The 19540-nt window shown below is 41.4% G+C and overlaps 1 protein-coding gene across 1 annotated transcript in view; it reads right to left on the bottom strand.

Annotated features, from left to right (window-relative positions):
- CLSTN2 (calsyntenin 2) overlaps positions 1-19540 on the bottom strand; it is a 741013-nt gene that overhangs the window by 12686 nt on the left and 708787 nt on the right. The window contains exons 10-14 of the mRNA XM_083178042.1: positions 14885-15051; positions 10657-10805; positions 6982-7202; positions 2640-2810; positions 784-929 (exon numbers count right to left, since the gene is read on the bottom strand). Of these exons, the coding sequence (XP_083034168.1) occupies positions 784-929; positions 2640-2810; positions 6982-7202; positions 10657-10805; positions 14885-15051 (854 nt within the window). The remainder of the gene's footprint in view (positions 1-783; positions 930-2639; positions 2811-6981; positions 7203-10656; positions 10806-14884; positions 15052-19540) is intronic.

Raw genomic sequence — 19540 nt, 5'->3', positions numbered from 1 at the left:
TGTGAATGATATGATAGTAACGGGGTGGGGAAGAGGGCCTGTGTAGTGGATACTATAATGTACTGGTCTTGGGACACTGCAGTGTGCTATAATATGAACTAGGTCACTACTTTGATTCAGTAAATGAATTAAGGTACTAGTATGGGGTATAAAAAAAAACAGCCACTGCAGATAGAGGTGACTCTTCAGAAGCACTAGAACAGGGGGCCTTTCAAAAAGTTGCTATGGGGCCCACAAAGTTATGACTATATCCTTTGGACTGGATTAGATATGCCAGGAATGAGAGTCAGTGGGGGGCCAGGAGCACTATTGATATGATAGCATGGATTATAATGAGTATTTTTCTATGCCAATTGACAAATTCTAGGCTCTGATAAAACCGAATAAGAGGCCCCACATCCCAACCTTTGCTATCTGGGTCTTACAGAAATAGATGTTTTGACGTGGAACACAATTTGCGTATATTATGGTAATATTGATCATTTAAAAAATAAAACTCACGTGGTAGAGCAGTGGTTTTCAACCCTGGTCTTCAAGTGTCCCCACCAGTTCAAGTTTTCCAGGTCTCCATACAGAATTGTAAGGGTAATAATTACCTCAAATTGTGGTTATTTTAAAATGTAACAGTAAGTAATGAGTGCTCCTGCCAGATGACTTGGGAAAAGTTTACTGTTGAGGGTACTTGAGGACTGATATTGGGAACCACTGTGCCGAAGTGCCAGGGTCATTGTGACATGGCTAGCAAAGTCCCTGACTATTTTATAGGTGCAGGTCTGGTCTTACCTCAAGATTAAACTCATTACTTGTGTAACGTCCATTTAATTCAGAACACTTCACTTTGAACTTGCGACCAAAGATAGAAGCAGAATCCCAGTGCCGATAGCGCACTTGTCGTAAGACATCTTCATAGTTTTTCATTGTATCCACACCTAAAAAGGATTACAGTTCTATTAAGACTAAATGAATAACATTATTCATGCAGGTATTTATACAGTTAACTTAAATGCTCATCGTAAAAAAATTCAAAAATATTTTCTACTGATACAGTACGTTCCACGACATATGCAATAAAAGCAGCCATTATGGGGAGTGAGTGCAAAAAAGACCCTTGCGGGCTCACTGCACTCACCACGGGTTCTATTCCTCTATTAGGGTCATTGAGTGCCAAGTGAATTTGTCAAAACTGGTGTAAAAACTGCCAAACATTTGTATTCATCATAATGACCTGTAATGTTTACCTTATATAGGAAATATAATATTTGTTTTACATAACATCATTTGAATATATATAACAAATGTGAGCTACTGTACGCTGGCATTTTTAACAGATATTTTACACATCTCTCACAGAGATATAGTCACTCTAATAGGTAAAGGATGAGGAATCTCTGCCGCAGCGATGTATCATAGCTCGAATAGATTGTTCCAAAGTCAGATGTATACTGTGGTGCTAACAACACTAAGTACAGAAAACAAGGGGTGAAATGTAATAGGATGAGAGATTCAGAAAGTGAGAGATTTGGTAAGAAATATCCAGATTTTTTAAAGCGGCAATCATTTACACTGCAAAACCAGTTTGATTTTGAACTGTAAATGATTGCTGCTTTAAAAAAAACTGGAGATTTCTTACCAAATCTCTCACTTTCTGATTCTCTCACCCTAATAAATTTCCTCCAAAATCTCAAAACAGAATTTAACTGCATTTCAGAAATCAAATTTCACTGCGATACTGTAGGAGAAAAAAATTCCTTAAGACAAAACACCAAGCCTTAACGTTATTAGATTTCCCTACACACAGGATAAAACCTGTGCGTGGAAACATTGCCCTGAACAGCTCATAGGATGCATGATGCCTGCCCAGAGCTCCACTCAGAGCCTCTGTGTAGCACTACTGGCTGCAAGGTGCCTGTCTGAAGCCTCCTTTGAAAGCTCTGTGTACAGTAGCTCTGTAGTACTAGTAACACTACTGGCTGCAAGGTGCCTGTCTGAAGCCTCCTTTGAAAGCTCTGTGTACAGTAGCTCTGTAGTACTAATAACACTACTGGCTGCAAGGTGCCTGTCTGAAGCCTCCTTTGAAAGTTCTGTGTAGGTCTGTGTAGCACTACTGACTGCAAGGTGCCTATCTGAAGTATCCCTTGGACCTTCTATGTAGCTCTGTATTAGCACTCCTGGCTGCAAGGTGCCTGTCTGAAGCCTCCCTTGGACCTTCTCTGTAGCTCTGTATTAGCACTCCTGGCTGCAAGGTGACTGTCTGAAGCCTCCCTTGGACCTTCTATGTAGCTCTGCAGTAGTACAACTGGCTGCAAGGTGCCTGTCTGAAGCCTCCCTTGGACCTTCTATGTAGCTCTGTAGTAGCACTTCTGGCTGCAAGGTGCCTGTCTAAAGCCTACCTTGGACCTTCTATGTACAGTAGCTCTGTATTAGCACTCCTGGCTGCAAGGTGCCTGTCGGAAGCCTCCCTTGGACCTTCTATGTAGCTCTGCAGTAGCACAACTGGCTGCAAGTTGCAAAGACAGACACCCTGCATGCCACATGCAGATGACGTGGAGTAGAAAAGAAGCTCTCCCAGGCCTTGTAATGGGAAATGGATATAATTACACTGGTTTTGATTTAATTATAACAATATAAAAAATGGATACCATAGATTGAATAGCCCTTTGTTGAATTGGTGGCATCTAGATGTTTCCCTTGCAGGGTTGCATGGTCCAGCTCCAGACACTCCTGTTTGGTGTTAAGCTCATCTCCAGTAACCAAGATGTCACAAAAATCCAACCGATGCAGAGTCTCCTCCACTACCACAGGACTGACATCTGCGGACATAAAGCAAACTCAATAACACTACCCAACATTCTCCTTCCTAGGGTCATTTTAGAATACAGCCATATAGTATTATTATTGTTGTTTTATTATTAATAATATATTATTATCAATACAAAAATGTACAGTAGGCACACTCATCATTGCCAGATCAGCACCGCTCATGCCCATATGTCGCACCAAATTCTCACCCGCGGTGTGGATTTGTCCCGCTACTATATTGCCACTCAATGCACTACTATGAGCCAAGGGAGCAAATCAGACGCATGGGCATGGCGACAGGATTGCACCAATCGCAACAGAGGTTGTATGTGATGATTGGCAAGGCATCATCTGTATGTACAATAACTCACCCACATCTAATTCTCTCTGCACATGTTACATCTGCCCCACCTGCAGTGTACATGGTTTTGTCCATCTAAGAAGTATTTTGTCAGAAAGAGTGAACTAGAATAAGGCCCAATGTCAGTCAGAAGACATGAATACCCATCTCTAGAAAGTTTACGCAAGACATGGTGCTGTCTGTAATTAACGCTTCTTCTTCTTCTTATTATTATTATTAATAATAATAATAAAAATAAAAATATTACTTATATTTCTGACTTAAGTCAAAGTCATAATATATATACAGAATATATGAAATGGGAAGACAGTATACATCACCTTGCTATAAAATCATACTGTCTAAACAGAGATAAGCAAGTTATCCGCCATCAGCTTTGAGGTCTTCGTACAAGAGATGCTGAAGTCAGTGACACAGATACTGTGTGCATGAATATCAGGCGATACATCAGGTGTCGCACCGCAGGATCTTTATGTGACATATCGAATGAGAGAGCGCTATTTTTTTGATGCATTGTTCAATTTATCAAGTGAATATACGACCTGTACGCTGTGTGAAAATGACGCCAGAGACTGACAAATATACTGGTAAAATATTGAGCGTACACATGAATGCTAATATATTCAGATTATCCATGATATTAATTTGAGTTTGGTTGCCAGAGAGACAGATATCAAGAGTTGTTGTGATTGATAATGATCCCTCTGTATATAATCCCTAATTAATGGCAATAAACTGTATGACATCAGGGCAGGGCTGGCACCGTTAGGGCTGGGGGTCAGCAAAACAAAATAACTCACCGTATGCTTTAGCCGCACATTTCTCTGTTATATGGATACAGGTTGTGATGAAGAGCTAGCAGTTAATAATGAGCTGTCAGATGTATTTATTTTCATGATTATGTTTATTTCCACATCTGACGCCTTGTGGTGAAGTCTGCTAAGGACAGGGCTGTATGTGTATGACAATGCTTATGGCCAGGGAAAGCAGCCACTCCCAGCAGGGGTTCTACTGCATATAGTAGGCGGGACAGTGATCGAAGCCTGATACTACTGTCATTGGCAGATGTACAAACAAGTACATGGAGCAATTGCCTTTGCCATACTACCTTCATTATATAAGTAGAGGTATGTTTAAGATCCTCCTATTGAGCTGCATTACCTAAATTTAGTACAGTCTACAGCTTGATGGCACACAGTGTACAATGATGGCAAACAGTATGATGGCACACAGTATAGATTGATGGCACACAGTATGATGGCACACAGTGTACAATGATGGTACACAGTATAAAATGATGGCACACAGTGTGGAATGATGGCACACAGTATGATGGTACACAGTATAGAATGATGGCACACAGTATAGAATGATGGCACACAGGGCCTTATTCTAGTTCACTCTTAGAGGCAAATTCCTTCTTAGCTGGACAAAACCATGTGCACTGCAGGTGGGGCAGATGTAACATGTGCAGAGAGAATTAGATTTGGCTGGGGTTTTTCTTCAAAGTGAGATCTATATTGCAGTGTAGAAATAAAGCAGTCAGTATTTTCCCTGCACAGCAACAAAATAACTCACCCAAAGCTAAATCTCTCTGCACATGTTACATCTGCCCCCCTGCAGTGTACATAGTTTTGTATAGAATGATGGCACAAGGTATAGACTGATGGCACACAGTATGATGGCACACAGTATGGAATGATGGCAGACAGTATGATGGCACACAGTGTAGAATGATGGCATGGTAGAGAATGATGGCACACAGTGTACAATGATGGCACACGGTAGAGTATGATCGCACACAGTATAGAATGATGGCATGCATTTTAGAATGATGGCACACAGTATAGAATAATGGCACACAATAAAGAATGATGGCACACGGTATAGAATGATGGCACACAGTGTAGAATAATGGCACACAATATAGAATGATGGCATACTTTTTAGAATGATGGCACATGGCATGGAATGATAGCACACGGTATAGAATGATGGCATACAGTAGAGACTGATGGGTCACAGTATAGAATGATAGCATGTGGCATAGAATGATGGCACACGGTAGAGAATGATGGCATTCTATAGAGGGACATGTTACCAGTGAAGTAACCCAGGGATCTGTACTAGGACCAGTGCTCTTTAATATCTTTGTTAGTGACATTGCAAATGGTATTGAAGGGAAAGTATGCCTTTTTGCAGATGACACAAAGATATGCAACAGAGTAGACACACCAGGAGGGGTAAATGAAATGACTGATGATCTAAGTAAACTTGAGAATTGGTCAAGAGAATGGCAACTACAGTTTAATGCTAAAAAATGCAAAATTATGCACTTGGGACTCAAAAACCCAAAGGCTCAATATAGTATCAAGGTTACTATAATGGAAACTACTGAGGAGGAAAGAGATCTAGGAGTCACTATTTCAAGTGACTTAAAGGCAGGAAAGCAATGTAACAAAGCAATGAGGAAGGCTAGTCGGAAGCTTGGATGCATAGGGAGAGGAATCAGTAGCAGAAAAAATAAGTAGTAATGCCACTTTATAGGTCATTGGTACGACCTCATCTGGAATACTGTGTCCAGTTCTGGAGACCATATCTTCAGAAGGATGTAAATACATTGAAGAGTGTACAAAGAAGGGCAACTAAAATGGTGCATGGCCTACATCACAAAACTTACCTGGATAGACTAAAAGATCTTAACATGTATAGTTTGGAGCAGAGAAGGGAAAGGGGGGACATGATAGAAATCTTCAAATATATCAAGGGTTTTAACATAGTACAGGATGGAAATTTTCTTCAAAGGAAAATAAGCAATAAAACACGAGGACATGCACTGAAACTAGAGGGAGGTAGGTTCAGGGGAAATGTTAGAAAGAATTACTTCACAGAAAGGGTAGTGGATAAGTGGAATAGCCTCCCATCAGAGGTGGTAGAGGCTAAGACACAGTAGAACAATTTAAACATGCTTGGGATAGGCATATGAATATCCTTACAAAGAAATAAGGATTAAAAAGGGTTGAGTTTACCTGAAGGGTAAAAAAAGGGGCAGACTAGATGGGCCAAATGGTTCTTATCTGCCGTCAAATTCTATGTTTCTATGGCACACAGTAGAGAATGATGGCACATGGCATGGAATGATGGCACACGGTAGAGAATGATGGCACATGGTAGAGAATGATGGCACACAGTAGTGAACAATGGCACACAGTAGAGAATGATGGGTCACAGTATAGAATGATAGCATGTAGTATAGAATGATGGCACGGATTCAGTATGAAATCCCGGTGGTCGGGATCCCGGCGTTCAAAATCCCGACGCCGGAATCCCGACTGCCGAAATCCCGACAAGGGGGGGACGTGGATCGCCCCCCTTGCGGGCTCGCTGCGCTCGCCACGCAGTGGGCCCGGTGCCTCGCTACGCTCGGCACGCTAATTCATTCTCCCTCCAGGGGTGTCGTGGACACCCACGGAGGGAGAAACTGTCGGGATTTCGGCGGTCGGGATTCCGTCGTCGGGATTCTGAACGCCGGGATCCCGACCGCCGGGATTTAAACTGCATCCCTGATGGCACACGGCATACAATGATGGGACACGGTATAAAATGATGGCACACAGTATAGGATGATGGCATACAGTAAAGTTTCTCACTGGACTGACTCTGAACACACACACACACAGTGATATATAAGATTGTGGTGCTAGAGTGGTCTCCCCTTACAGTATGTGTAGTGCAGCATCACGTTGCCTTTATGTGAGATATATTTGTTCTATCTGTACATACAGGGATGAGGAACGTGTAAGAAGAATAAAGTAACTTACTTTTGCCAGAGCTCTTATCTAAACGTTTTTTCATTTTCGTGACTGTGCTGATGATTCTTATATCTGGCAGCAAAATCACACCGTTAGCAGTCTCGAATTCAGATGCTGGGCGGGCAAAGTGATCCATTCCACTGACTGTGATCTTGGGCTCATTAGCCTGCAGAACCACAACGTATGCCTCAATGTCTGGAATGGTGATGCAGACATCTTCTCCAAAGCATCTGGGAAAAGTACAAAGAATCAGGGATTGTGGACAGTAAATGTGTAACAATGATAAGTAAAAGTATGTCCCTATCATTTTACACTGCCTACAGTAAATGTTTTGTTACTTTATGTGTATGGACCCTAATGGGATTCAATATCCCATACAACACATGACTCTGTGCGACTGAGATGCTCCAAGAGGAACAGAGTACATTGTCTACATTTAACTGTATTTGTATTGCAGGCACAGGGACCACCAATGACAGTGCATGAGAGAGACTGTAGTGTGACTTTCACTGCACAGGAATTCGTTTTAAGGTGGTCATACAATGCTCAGACTTCTTGGATGTATCGCATGTGACCCCGTGACCCCATTCCCTACCACCGGGAGGGGGCCAAATCCAGAGATCTTATGTGCAGCACATATGATCTCTAGAATCGATCCAATGCGCACATACAGTATATTAGGAATGGATGTTATCAAAATAAGATACATCTTCCATCTTCCCTAATCAATAATATTAAGTTGAAAAATGACAGCGTAAATACAACCTAACTAATACGGACTAAAATGATTTCACTCATTTGTTATATGTGTTCCATAACAATCATTATTTGGTTTTTAGAGAAGATTACGTAGGAGAGATTCCTCAGTACGAATCATTATTTAGGCTTTTATGCAATACAGCATTCCACTAGAAATATGCAGTATTATCTGACGTATTAGGAGTTGGAAAGGATTACTACTATCTGCTCTAGAGCTTGGCTTTCAACTATGGCAACACAAGATGTAGTCAGGCATTTTTCCAGGTTTCCCATGGTAATCAAATTCAGACTGTTATTCAGCCAGGCAGAGATTAAACATAAATCACTATGGAGTCCGTGGGTGTAATATGGCATTCCGACAGTCAGGATTCCATCAGACTTTTGGGATTCCAACGATATTGAAATCCGGACCTCCGGTACTCCGACGGGGGGGGACAAGCGCAATGAAGCCCCCCTGTCGAAGTACCAGAGCCCACTCACCATGCTACGGGCTTGGTGACTCGCCGTTGGTTCTATTCTCCTTCTATGGGGTTATTGACCCCCACAAGGGAGAATAGCCCCTGTTAGTCGGGATCCTGACTGTGGGGGCAGTTAAACAATCGGGATTCCGATGTTGGTGTATTGACCATTGGGATCCCGACTGTCAGGCCATTATCTGCAACCTGGAATCTGTGGCTGTAGCATGCCACATTGCCTCTGACACTATAAAGGAGAATTAGTAGAATACTGAAAACACATAGCTCTGCATTAGATACTGAGAGATATTGGTTTGCCCATGTTATTTCATTTAAACTCTCAGGGACAGGTACTAAGCCCTGGATAAATTGGAGAGAACTAAACCACCAACCAATCATCTCCCAACTGTCATTTTCCAAGCGCAGCCTATTACATGGTATATACAGGCTAACATATTTATTTATATCACTCTCAAAAGCTAGTATATCTCCCTGTCAAAGTTAATATCATAAACGAGTTGTCAGAGAGGACACTGCTCTTAAACTATGGGCAACTACATTAACATGGGCTCCATGAACTCTCATTGATATTTGACCATTCAATATTTGAACAGTTTGTTTTGTTCAAAGCCGATTGCTGCCAGGATTAATCACAATAAATATGTGAATAGCTAAGGGGTATTTAATTAATCTTTCAGCAGCAAACCTACTACAAGTAATTTAGATGGGTCAACAGTACGTTGAATTGGGAATGGGATCATTCGTCAGACTGCATTTAGGTCTACAAGCATTAGGTCTACACCATTAGGTCGACTTGCATTTAGGTCGACATGGGTTATTTTGACAGGGTCATTAGGTCGACAGGTGTTAGGTTGACAGGGTCATTAGTTCAACAGGTATAAGGTCGACAGGGTCATTGGGTCGACAGTGAAAAAGTCGCCATGCTTTTTTTTTTGCATTTTTCAAGCGTCGACATAGTCAACATAGCACCGCGTCCCCTCGCATGGCTCGCTGCGCTCGCCATGCTTCGGGCACAGTGCCTCGCTACGCTCGCCACACTATTTTATTCTCCTGTCCAAGTGGATGGTAGGGCATGAAATACCGCCTGTTGGCACATGTCGACTCATAAAACAGTCAAATGACCCATGTCGACCTTTTGACTGTCGACCTTCCCCATGTCGACCTAATGACCCTGTCGACCGAAGTCATGTCGACCTTCAGTCATGTTGACCTAAATGCATGTCAACCTAAATGCAGTTCGACCTAGTGGTGTAGACCTAAATGCTGTAGACAATATGACCGTATCCCGTTGAATTGTTATCACCACTAACATATGGTTCACTACAGTAATGTATGTCTACAACCAGCAAACAGTAATAGAGACATCTTGTTATAAGTCAAACACATTTAGAAATTCAGCTTTGTGTGGGTGCTGCTGGAATAATATAACTTTGCATAAGAGTGTGGGTTAAGTCATACACACAATAGTACATAAGAAAGTGTTTAAAGGGTCAATTCTAAAGGGACTATACTTTAATAATATTTGTAGGTCATACTTAAGTACGGTTATACCAATTTTTTTTTGTTTGTTTGTTTTTTTGCTATGATTTGATACAGTCAGCCAATTACAAAATCTGCCAGCTCAATATTAACCCTTTGAGTGCATTTGGAGTGAATTGTCCAAGTAGGTGTGAAAATTGCCAAACAAACATTTTCTGTTTGGTAAAATTTACCTTAAATTTTGGAAATGTTCTCCTTAAATGTTAAATATAATCTTTTTTTTTACACAACATTTTCATAAGGTGCGCCCAAATGAAAAGGAGACTTTTTCTGTAGCTGCATTGTATCTAAGCGCAATGGGTTAATGTATTTGCCGATATATGGCGTGCATCCGACCACGCAAATCCGCTTTCCAAAAATGAAGAAACTGAGGCAAAGCCATTAACTACACATGTGCAACTGGGAAAAATGTTGTGTTAAACCCATTAACCCACTGTTATTAGATAAAACACACAGAAAAAGTCTCCTTTGCATTTAGGCGCACCTTATATTTGAATTTATATAACAAATGTGAGCAATGCTGGCATTTTTAGCCATTATTTTGAGATATTGGCACTCAAAGGGTTAAGTACCGTTCCATTCATGAATTCTCCTCTACTGTATTTGGAGAGAGAGTAGATAGAAAGGAATTAGGAAAAGTATTAGGACTAGGGCGTCTGCTCTATTTGTAGACTGATTCATGGACGAGAGAAAGATGCTCACAGTGAGAGAATTGATTTGTAAAAGAGCTGGATGCACTATATCCACGTCTCACCATGGAGATCAATGATGCCTACTTACACATCAATTTCCCTTACTGTATGTCACCCTGCTGAGACTGAATTCACGTTTACGCCACAACACTTATGTCATAAAATAACCAGTGCAATCCTGGAATTGCAATACATATTTATATGGCTTTCACACTTACTGGACTTTGGATGACACCTTGAGACGTCTTTTTCCAGTGTTTGGGAACTGACGAGAGTTGATATAAGAGACCTTGCGAAGAGCTTGATTTATACTGTCAATATCCTCACCTTCCATTATGAGCACTGATTGCGAAGGGTTAAAGTGATACTGAGAGAAAGACAAGACAAATTGCATTTATATCTTCCTGTAAGGCTCAGAAAGGAGCAGGTGACACACAGTGTTAATGTCAGTGCACTCATGTTTAGTGATATACTGTATATACTGTATACAGTAGATGCTATCAGTTATACGGTCATCATTGTACTCATATAATACCAGGAGGTGTAGACATGTAGCAATGAAGAGAAAGGCCCTGCTCCTGTGATCTTACAGCCTAGAGGCAGAGTTGTTGATGGGGGGGGGGGGGGGGGTATTGACTATGATAACCAGAGAGGAGGAGAAGTATAGATCAAGGTTAGATTGTAGATCGTGTTTATGGAAGTTAGGAACTAATTGGCTGGTACTTTGTCTACTCTGTCTCTCTCCGAAGCTTAGTAGATACTGTGGGTTCCTCGGTGTATGGCTTTGTAGAATGGTGCAGTCAAGCATTATAGGAGAGCTTGTGAGGGGGTGTTGTGGGAAGGAACAAGGGAGAAGAGGAAGAGAGAAGTGTGAATAACAGGAGATAAAGGAGACAAAGAAATGAATAGTGGCTAGCTACCATGGACGCTTTAAGAGAGGAGGTGGCCCATGTGCAGCCTCCTCCGTTCGAGGCCCCTCCTCTCTGCCAGTCGAGCTCCCTGCCACACACTAGAGCGCTCATACTCTACTGCACACCGAAGAAATGGCACAGTGGCCTTTTTATTGGTGATTCTGTCAGTGCTGCTGCTTTAATTTCCAGACATCGGGATGCGGGAGGGGGGCAAAGTATTTAAAAAATGGGTGCGGTGTGTGCGGTGTGTGACCACCTGGGACTCAGGTGCCTGTGTGAACCGCACACATTGCATCCATTATAAATACGCCATATTTCTGTACTGTAAAGGATCTGGCAAGAGAAGACCTTGCGATGTACAGTGTAATTTAGATTTTTACCTTTACACCTTAACTGGTGTCTAGTGTTACAGGAGCACATTCACAGGAGACTGGTCTGTTTGGAGTGCCAGGGTGGGGTTTTTTAAATAGTCAGAGACAATATGTAGTTTACTATAATTATTTATGTATTAACAGTTTATTATACAGAGCAGCAGGCTCCACTGCCATTTACCATTAGAAATAGGAATAAAACAAACTGGGTAGTTACAGACAGTCAAATGGTAGGAGGAAGAACAGAAGAAGATGTGGCTGTGCGCTAGTTTACACTTTGAATGTAAAATGAATAGATTGTTCAATTAGTTGTCTAGTAGACTTCTCTTAAAATACAGATCTACCAAACCCTCCACTTTAATACATCTATTATAGTAAGAGACCTCAAATCAGAGCAGCAGTCAAGCTGTGGGTACTTAACCACAGCATATATACTAGAAAAGGGAAAAGGGGAGGACTGCGCTGAGACCAAGGTCCCTCTATATAACAGACACACCTGTTGCAGAATTTTTAGCCCACCATTTGGGATCACAACAATAAATTTCTAATTTAGTACCATAAATGCACAATAGACTGTTAAAAATAAATAATACAATTTAATCCTAACTTATAAAAAATAGATTAAGAAAAAATACAACAAGCAATATAAAATATACAAAAAAAAAAAATACACAAAATTATATATACCGGTAAAATTGCTAATTAGAAAGATTAGCTTGAAGCATGCATTTTAGAGTATTTGAGATGTTAGTCCATATTAGTAACTGAGATAGAGATGAATTTTGATTAGTATAGCAGTCCCCTACAGCAAGTTGTATTCAGGGTTAATGAGCGATTTAATCAATAATGCAGGTATATTTACCAATCCATCACACAGAGCAGTGTTGTTTCTCTTGATATTTTTCCACAAAGCTAAGTGGGTATACAGGTGGCCACCTGAATAGCAGGATGGTAGGATGGGCCCTGCTCAGAAGCTTACAATCTAAGATAATATCTAGAAAACCTATATGACCTGAGGTTTTCTAGATTCAGACTCAAACTCACTTTTAGGTCCCACATAACTTTATAAGGCACTTGTTAAGTAGTGGTCTGAATAATGGGAAAATAAGCATTGCAGTTTAAACATTTTAAAGAGGGATTGGTCTTGGAGAGCACAGGGGCGTCCTATTCATATTTTATTTGAAAATTATAGGTTAGAATTAGTCACAAAAGACTTGTGCAACTGGGGGGGAGCCAGATACAAACATGAGATCTATGTATTTATGTAGCCTCACCATTTAACATTATCTGCTCCTGTCCTAGAGTAATTAAGGTTACATAGTTACATAGTAGATAAGGATGAATAAAGACTTGCGTCCATCGAGTTCAACCTGGGTTTTAATAGCTTATCCCTTTAAAAAGACAGAGTGTGATTCATTTTTAAAGACAGAATATGATTCTTATTAGTACCCTTGGATGTTTTTATCCAATAAATGTTTGTCCAACCTTATTTTAAATGTATTCATTGTGTCCGCCGACACCACCTCTCCAGGAAGAGAGTTCCACAGTTTGACTGCTCGGACCGTAAAGAAATGTTTTCTTTTGAGGGAACGAAATCTTCTTTCTTCTAATCTAAACTCGTGCCCTCGTGTCCTAGATTCCTTTCTTGCAGTAAAAAGTGTGCTGGACAGTTCCTTATATTGGCCATTGATATATTTTGTACATGTTGAGCATGTCCCCACTTAAATGTCTCTTCTCTAGTGTAAATAGTCACAAAGTGCTCTACTTGTAGTTTAAATTCTCCATTCCCCTGATTGGCTTAGTTGCTCTTCTTTGGGTTTTTTCTAATTCTATGATGTCCTTTTTATAGTGTGGGGCCCAGAACTGTACTCCATATTCAAAGGGTGAGGTCTAACCAATGCCTTGTACAGTGAGGTCTAACCAATGCCTTGTAAGGTGATGTAATTAAACTAAATAGTATACTAATAGGCCTGAATGTGCATTGCACTCTAATTTAGAACAGGCCTTGTAAAAATCATGGACAGGAAAATGCATAGGGTAGAATATATAGTATTTTATGATGTATGATTAAATAAGAAAATTCATCTGCTTCAATTCATGTAATTATACTGTCAAAAAGTGCCAATATTTATACTCCTTATAAAAGCCATTGTTCTAATTTGCTTTCCATGTTTGTACGGCATGAAAGCCATCTTGATCTAGCTGAATGAGGATCCACATAAGTCTTCCACAAGCTGTTCAGTCTGATTAATGGGATGAGAGCATTGTGAAGAAGATGTTAAACATTCAATAGTTTCATGCAGGGTTCTTATATTCTAAGTATGTTTACTTCTAAGCCTTGCTGATCCCTCTGCAGCTGGAGAGTATTTTATTTTAGGTCTAAGTATAGCTTTATAATAATGTTCTTGAGATAGATAATTTAAAAAAGAAAAAAAAAGTCAGACAGTAGTCAAAAAGAAGGGGGTCCTTCTGGTTGACTCGCTAAGCAGCGGTAGTTTGCTGCTTGGCGAGCCTTCTAATTCCACCTGCCGGGCGTGTGAATGCCCGCCGGCCAGCGAATGTCCCTGCTGCACTATGAATGGATGGTTTGCATTAACATCGATTCGCAGGGGAGGGGGCGGGCCCAAAATCATTCGATGGTCGCGGTCCATCGAATGATTTTTACCCTCAGCTGACTTAGACTTGCAGTGTCCGGTCTGAAAACTGGGTGGCTGACGTCTTTTGATGTTGGTCAACTCACCCCAGCAGGCAGGTGTCCGCCTGTGTTCGCATGGAGAAAGCCAGCATTTTCCTGGGTACCATTTTTTCATGGGTACACCCAGGAAACGCAGGGCATTCATAATGCCCTCCCCTCCACCGTGCGAGCACCACAGAGACTGTGCAAGTCTCCAAAGGTGCCCGGACAGAAGCCCTGCACATGCACATAGGCGAATATGCACATGCGCAGTGCTTCAACATCGATCCCAAAGTCTTTAGGTAAATGTGGGGCAATAGAATTTTTTTTTTTTTTTAGGAACAATGGGCAACTGGAATAGCCAAAATATACCTAAAATTATAAAGCATAATTGTGGTTATAGCATAAAAATAATGTCTGTGTAAATGAACAGGCTACGATGTCACTCATTTTAACAGTTCATTTATTACTACATTTATTTTCTGCCCACCTTTACACCTTGTCCCATGTTCTCCAATGAGTTGATGTCCAGTCCTTCCTTGCAGGCCTGCAAACAGGAAATCACTTTGCGACTCTCTATCTTTCCAGGGCGCAGTGTGAGGCCAGCGATGCTGCCACGGAAATACTGAGCAAATTTAGGCTTCGTAACTTCTCCACCTGTAAGACAAGAAGAATCAGCATTACAAGGAATATTTGTATTAAGGAAATACTTAACAAAAGGATAGAACCAGTTCTTTGCATGTCTCAGTTGGAGAACACTGTCCTGGCAGAGGCGTCCTTAGTCTTGCTGGCACCCTGGACCATGTCAGCAAGACTCTTCCCCTGTTTTCTGCACTCCAGGGGTCTGGGAGGTGAGGGATGCCCCCGTGTAATGCTGTAGCTTTAAAGGGCCGTCTCCTAAAAAGTAACAGGAACCAGTGCTTGCACATAATGTTAAAGTGCAGCTCCTAGCTCCGGTTACTGAGCAGGAGTCCGCATTTTGGTGTCAACCTTCATTGAGTGACACCCCAGGGTGCACTGCACACCCCGCACCCCCAAAGTGGCGCTACTGCATTCAGGGTTACACTGGCCAACAGTAGAACAGGAGAAACACTGCCTTGATAAATAACATACATTTATAAAGGGGCCCAGGCCATACACTGTGGTGGCTGGCCACATTCATTTTGGAGACTGGACACATACCTAAAAATGAACCCTTACCACTGCATTCCCTTTCGGGGGCCCTTCATTTCACAGTGACACCATCATTTAGAAAATTACATCTGAAGCCGATGATTAAAAATTATCAATGTTTTGGGCTTAATGGGAATGGTTTTTCTTCTATGCTGGGTCTGTAATGGTTGGCGACTGTTGTATGCTTTCTCTTCCAAACGCTGCACTACTTAAATTCACTCACAATCAATGTCTGCTGTAAAACATTTTTGTGCCTGTGTGAGTTTCCACAGTCAACTGTGCATGACCACCAATGAGTTAACCATCAATAGTTATCTTGAAATTACTGCATTGCTGCCGCAGTTCAATGGCCATCCTTGCAGTCATTAGATGTGCTGTAGTATAATGCTGCGGTGCTCTGAGCCTGTGCACCACTCCCCTAGTGCAGACAGTTTCACAACAAGCACCAGGAGAGTACAAGAGCAGGAAGTCGGGTGCTAAGGAAAATTGTACCCCACAGGATCAGCACCTTTAGCAATATCACTGAACAAAGTCACACTTCGAAGATCAAAACAAGCATATACACACTTATACATGAAATTACTTTTTGTTTTGCTGTAAATTGTGCACAATGTACATTTGTCAGAAGATGGAAAAATAGAAAAAGCCATACTTGCCTACAAGCATCTCAGTTACATCTGCCCCACCTGCATTGCACATGCTATTGTCCATTAGAGAGGGAATTTGCTTTTGCAAGTGAACCAACATCAGGCCAGGGTTGCCGACCCTCCCGGAATTTCCGGGAGTCTCCCGAAAATCGGGTCCCCCTCCTGGCCCCCCTCCCGCTGTCCCCCGGATCGCGGCATTAAAATGCTGCAATCCTCGGGTCTCAGAGGAGGGGGCGGGGCTAAAACGGCACAATCAGGTCATTTTAGCCCCACCCCCTCCATGGAGATCCGTGAATTCGCTGGTTTAACATCATGGGGGTGGGGCTTAGTGATTTCACCCTTAAGCCCCGCCCCCTGAGCGGCTGCTGAAACTCTCCTCTCCGGGCTTCTCCCAGAGAGGAGAATAATAAAGTCGGCAACCCTGCATCAGGCCCAAAGTGTAATAAGAAAATAAGCCAGTGCTGTCCCTAAGCACACATCACATGAATTCCCCAAACGCCCATTACTCGGTCAGTGCACCTTCAGTCTCTTTCACATTAATACTACAATGCCAGTGGAAATAGCCAAAGAGTGGCTGTTATCCCAACACTATATACACAGTATTATAAAAATTATTTTTCTTAAATCACTGCTGACGGAAAAAAAAAATATATTTAATCTACTTAATGACCTTATAGAGCAGTGATGGCTAACCTTGACACTCCAGCTATTGTTGAACTACACAAGCCAGCATGCCCTGCATCAGTTTTAGCATGGCCAATTAGTAAAACTGTAGCAGGGAATGCTGGGAGGTATAGTTCAACAACTGCTGGAGTGTCCAGGTTAGCCATCACTGTTATAGAGCTTTTAATACAGTGATAATACATTCTATATTTCACATATTTTCATTACTGTTTGAATTGCCTAGATGTTGTCAGCAGCTCAGTACCATAATAAACATAGTACAATCAGCCCATGATATCACAATTCCCAGTGTAAGCAGAGAATACTTCTGACTTCAACCTGATAGACTCTTTTACTGCCTTGGACTAAACCAGGAAGCATCATTCACAAAGTGCTGGAAAAGACTGTTATTATTGGATTGAATTCTGCAATCAGAGCCACCACAGACCACAGCCGCTGCCATAAAGTACAGGACACTGAATAACAATGTGGAATTGCTTGATTCTCCATCTGACTGGGATGCGCGAGTGTCACACTCGCGCGCCCCAGTTTTCCGGCGGCGTGGGACGTAATCCCTGCCCATCTCTACTTCAGGGAGACAGGCAGGGTTACAGGGATGCTGGGGGCTGCGGCCACCGACGGGAGAGCGTCATGGAGGCAGTGGAGGGCTCTGTCGGAAGGGGACGTGCGAGTGTCTCACGCGCGTGCATCCCTTTCTGGTGTCTGACGGTTCCCTACGCATTATTCTAGTGCCCATCTGTCTAACTCTTACATCACCCTCCCCTCTGTAGCTCCACCCCATAGACGTTCTGACAATGTTGGCACATTGACTGTTGACATTTAACATCGTAACGGTCAACACTGTGGTGGCAACACCATTGTAAGTGTATATTTCCATTGTCAATCTTTTGAATACATCCCCATTCAATTTATCCTACGCCACATTATGTACACTTAAAGAATTCTGGAGTTAAACTGCCTGTTTAGCATTAGAGATTTTCTAAACAATACTTATATACGGACATTTCTGTAGAAGATATGCAGTATGAAAAGGTGCAATTTACAATAGACAGACCAAAGTATTCTTTTTTTGTGCACAATTCAGTTTCTATGTATAGAATAGCAGAATAATGCAGTATTGTTAGCTGAATCCTAATTTATTATATCGATATACACAGTACTGCTGTATATATCTGATTTGTCACTGTGGGCTTAGAATATGTATACGCCTACACTCATGGCTGGAACCTGTAAAATGAATAAGGTTGTGTAGAAGTTATAATTTACTAATTTTGCACGGTTCACAGCTCCACAGATTGCACCTGTTATGAGACGTGGGTTTTAGACATCTATACTACATTAAGGCAAGCATCTGCCTGTCTATAGCAAGTATTTGTTTAACAATACTGGCACCTTGTCATCGGGAACACATGCTGTCATGTTACTAAAGCTACAGAAATAAGAAAATGATAGTATCTGTTTCATTTCTAGATTTGTTGTCAACATCAAACGATATCTGAGCATTAAGCTACTTGTTTCTGTTTATCCAAACATCTATAAGCTCAATGTGTGCTTGATAAAACTTCACAATGTATGACTATTTCACAGACATATTGTTGATTATTTGAAGTTCTGTCGAGCATGACATCTACCTAGGATTCATGGATTTAATGATAAACTTCAAATGATTATTTATATTGGTAGAATTATAAAAAATAGTAAGTTTTGAAAGAGCGCATGAAAAGAAATAATGAAGTAAATTAAAACAGTATGTACACCAATATTTATTAAACGCCAAATAATGTTTAAGCTCCTTTTGGAAAAATCATTGATTGTGGTCAGTTATAATATCAAGGCAAACGGGGCTTCTCCGGGATATACACTTACTCTAGCTCTCCCTATCTCCAGTGTCAGCGTCTGTTGTTGATCTCCAGTGTTTGTAAGTCAGCCGCTATCTTTCTCCTGAGTTTGTCTCTCACATACCCGCTATTGTGCTGTGTACTAGATGCCACTGTGGCTTATGAAGTCACTTGGTTCCCGGTGGGGCACAGTCTGTTTCGTAGCCCAGTGTTTAGCGCTGGTCCACACTCACCAGTCACCAATGCGTTTCGTGTACAATGTACACTTTGTCAAGGTTGGCTCACTACTTCCTGGTCAGTCTTTTTATTGCACTAAAATTTCATTTAGTTGAATAAAAAAAAAAATAAACTACAATCCAGAAAAGGTCATTAATTCAGGCGGGAACTGCATGTTCTCCTCTCTTTTTTTTATATTTTGGCATTTAAGATAATATTGGCATTAGTCAAGTGTATATTAATGATATATATATATATATATATATATATATATATATATATATATATATATGTTTCTCAAACACAATCTGGTACGGTGGCACAAGCAAGAACGAAAAACAAAAACTGCAGACGGTAGTGAAGCCTGCGGAACGGATCATAGTGACCGACCTCCCCCCGATAAGGGAACTGTTCTCATCCAGGGTAAGGAAATGCGCTGAGAAGATCGCGAAGGACAAGCTGCATCTCGGCTACAACCTGTTCGACATACTACCACCTGGAAGACGGCTCAGGTCTGTCTTAGCCAAAATGTCCAGATCCGCAAGAAGCTTCTTTCCGTTAGCCGTCCATCACCTGAACAATCCAATC

Source organism: Crinia signifera, chromosome 3 (assembly GCF_055691185.1).
Source record: "Crinia signifera chromosome 3, ASM5569118v1, whole genome shotgun sequence".
Classification (NCBI taxonomy): Eukaryota; Metazoa; Chordata; class Amphibia; order Anura; family Myobatrachidae; genus Crinia; species Crinia signifera.
This window is presented reverse-complemented; position numbering and strand designations above follow the sequence as displayed.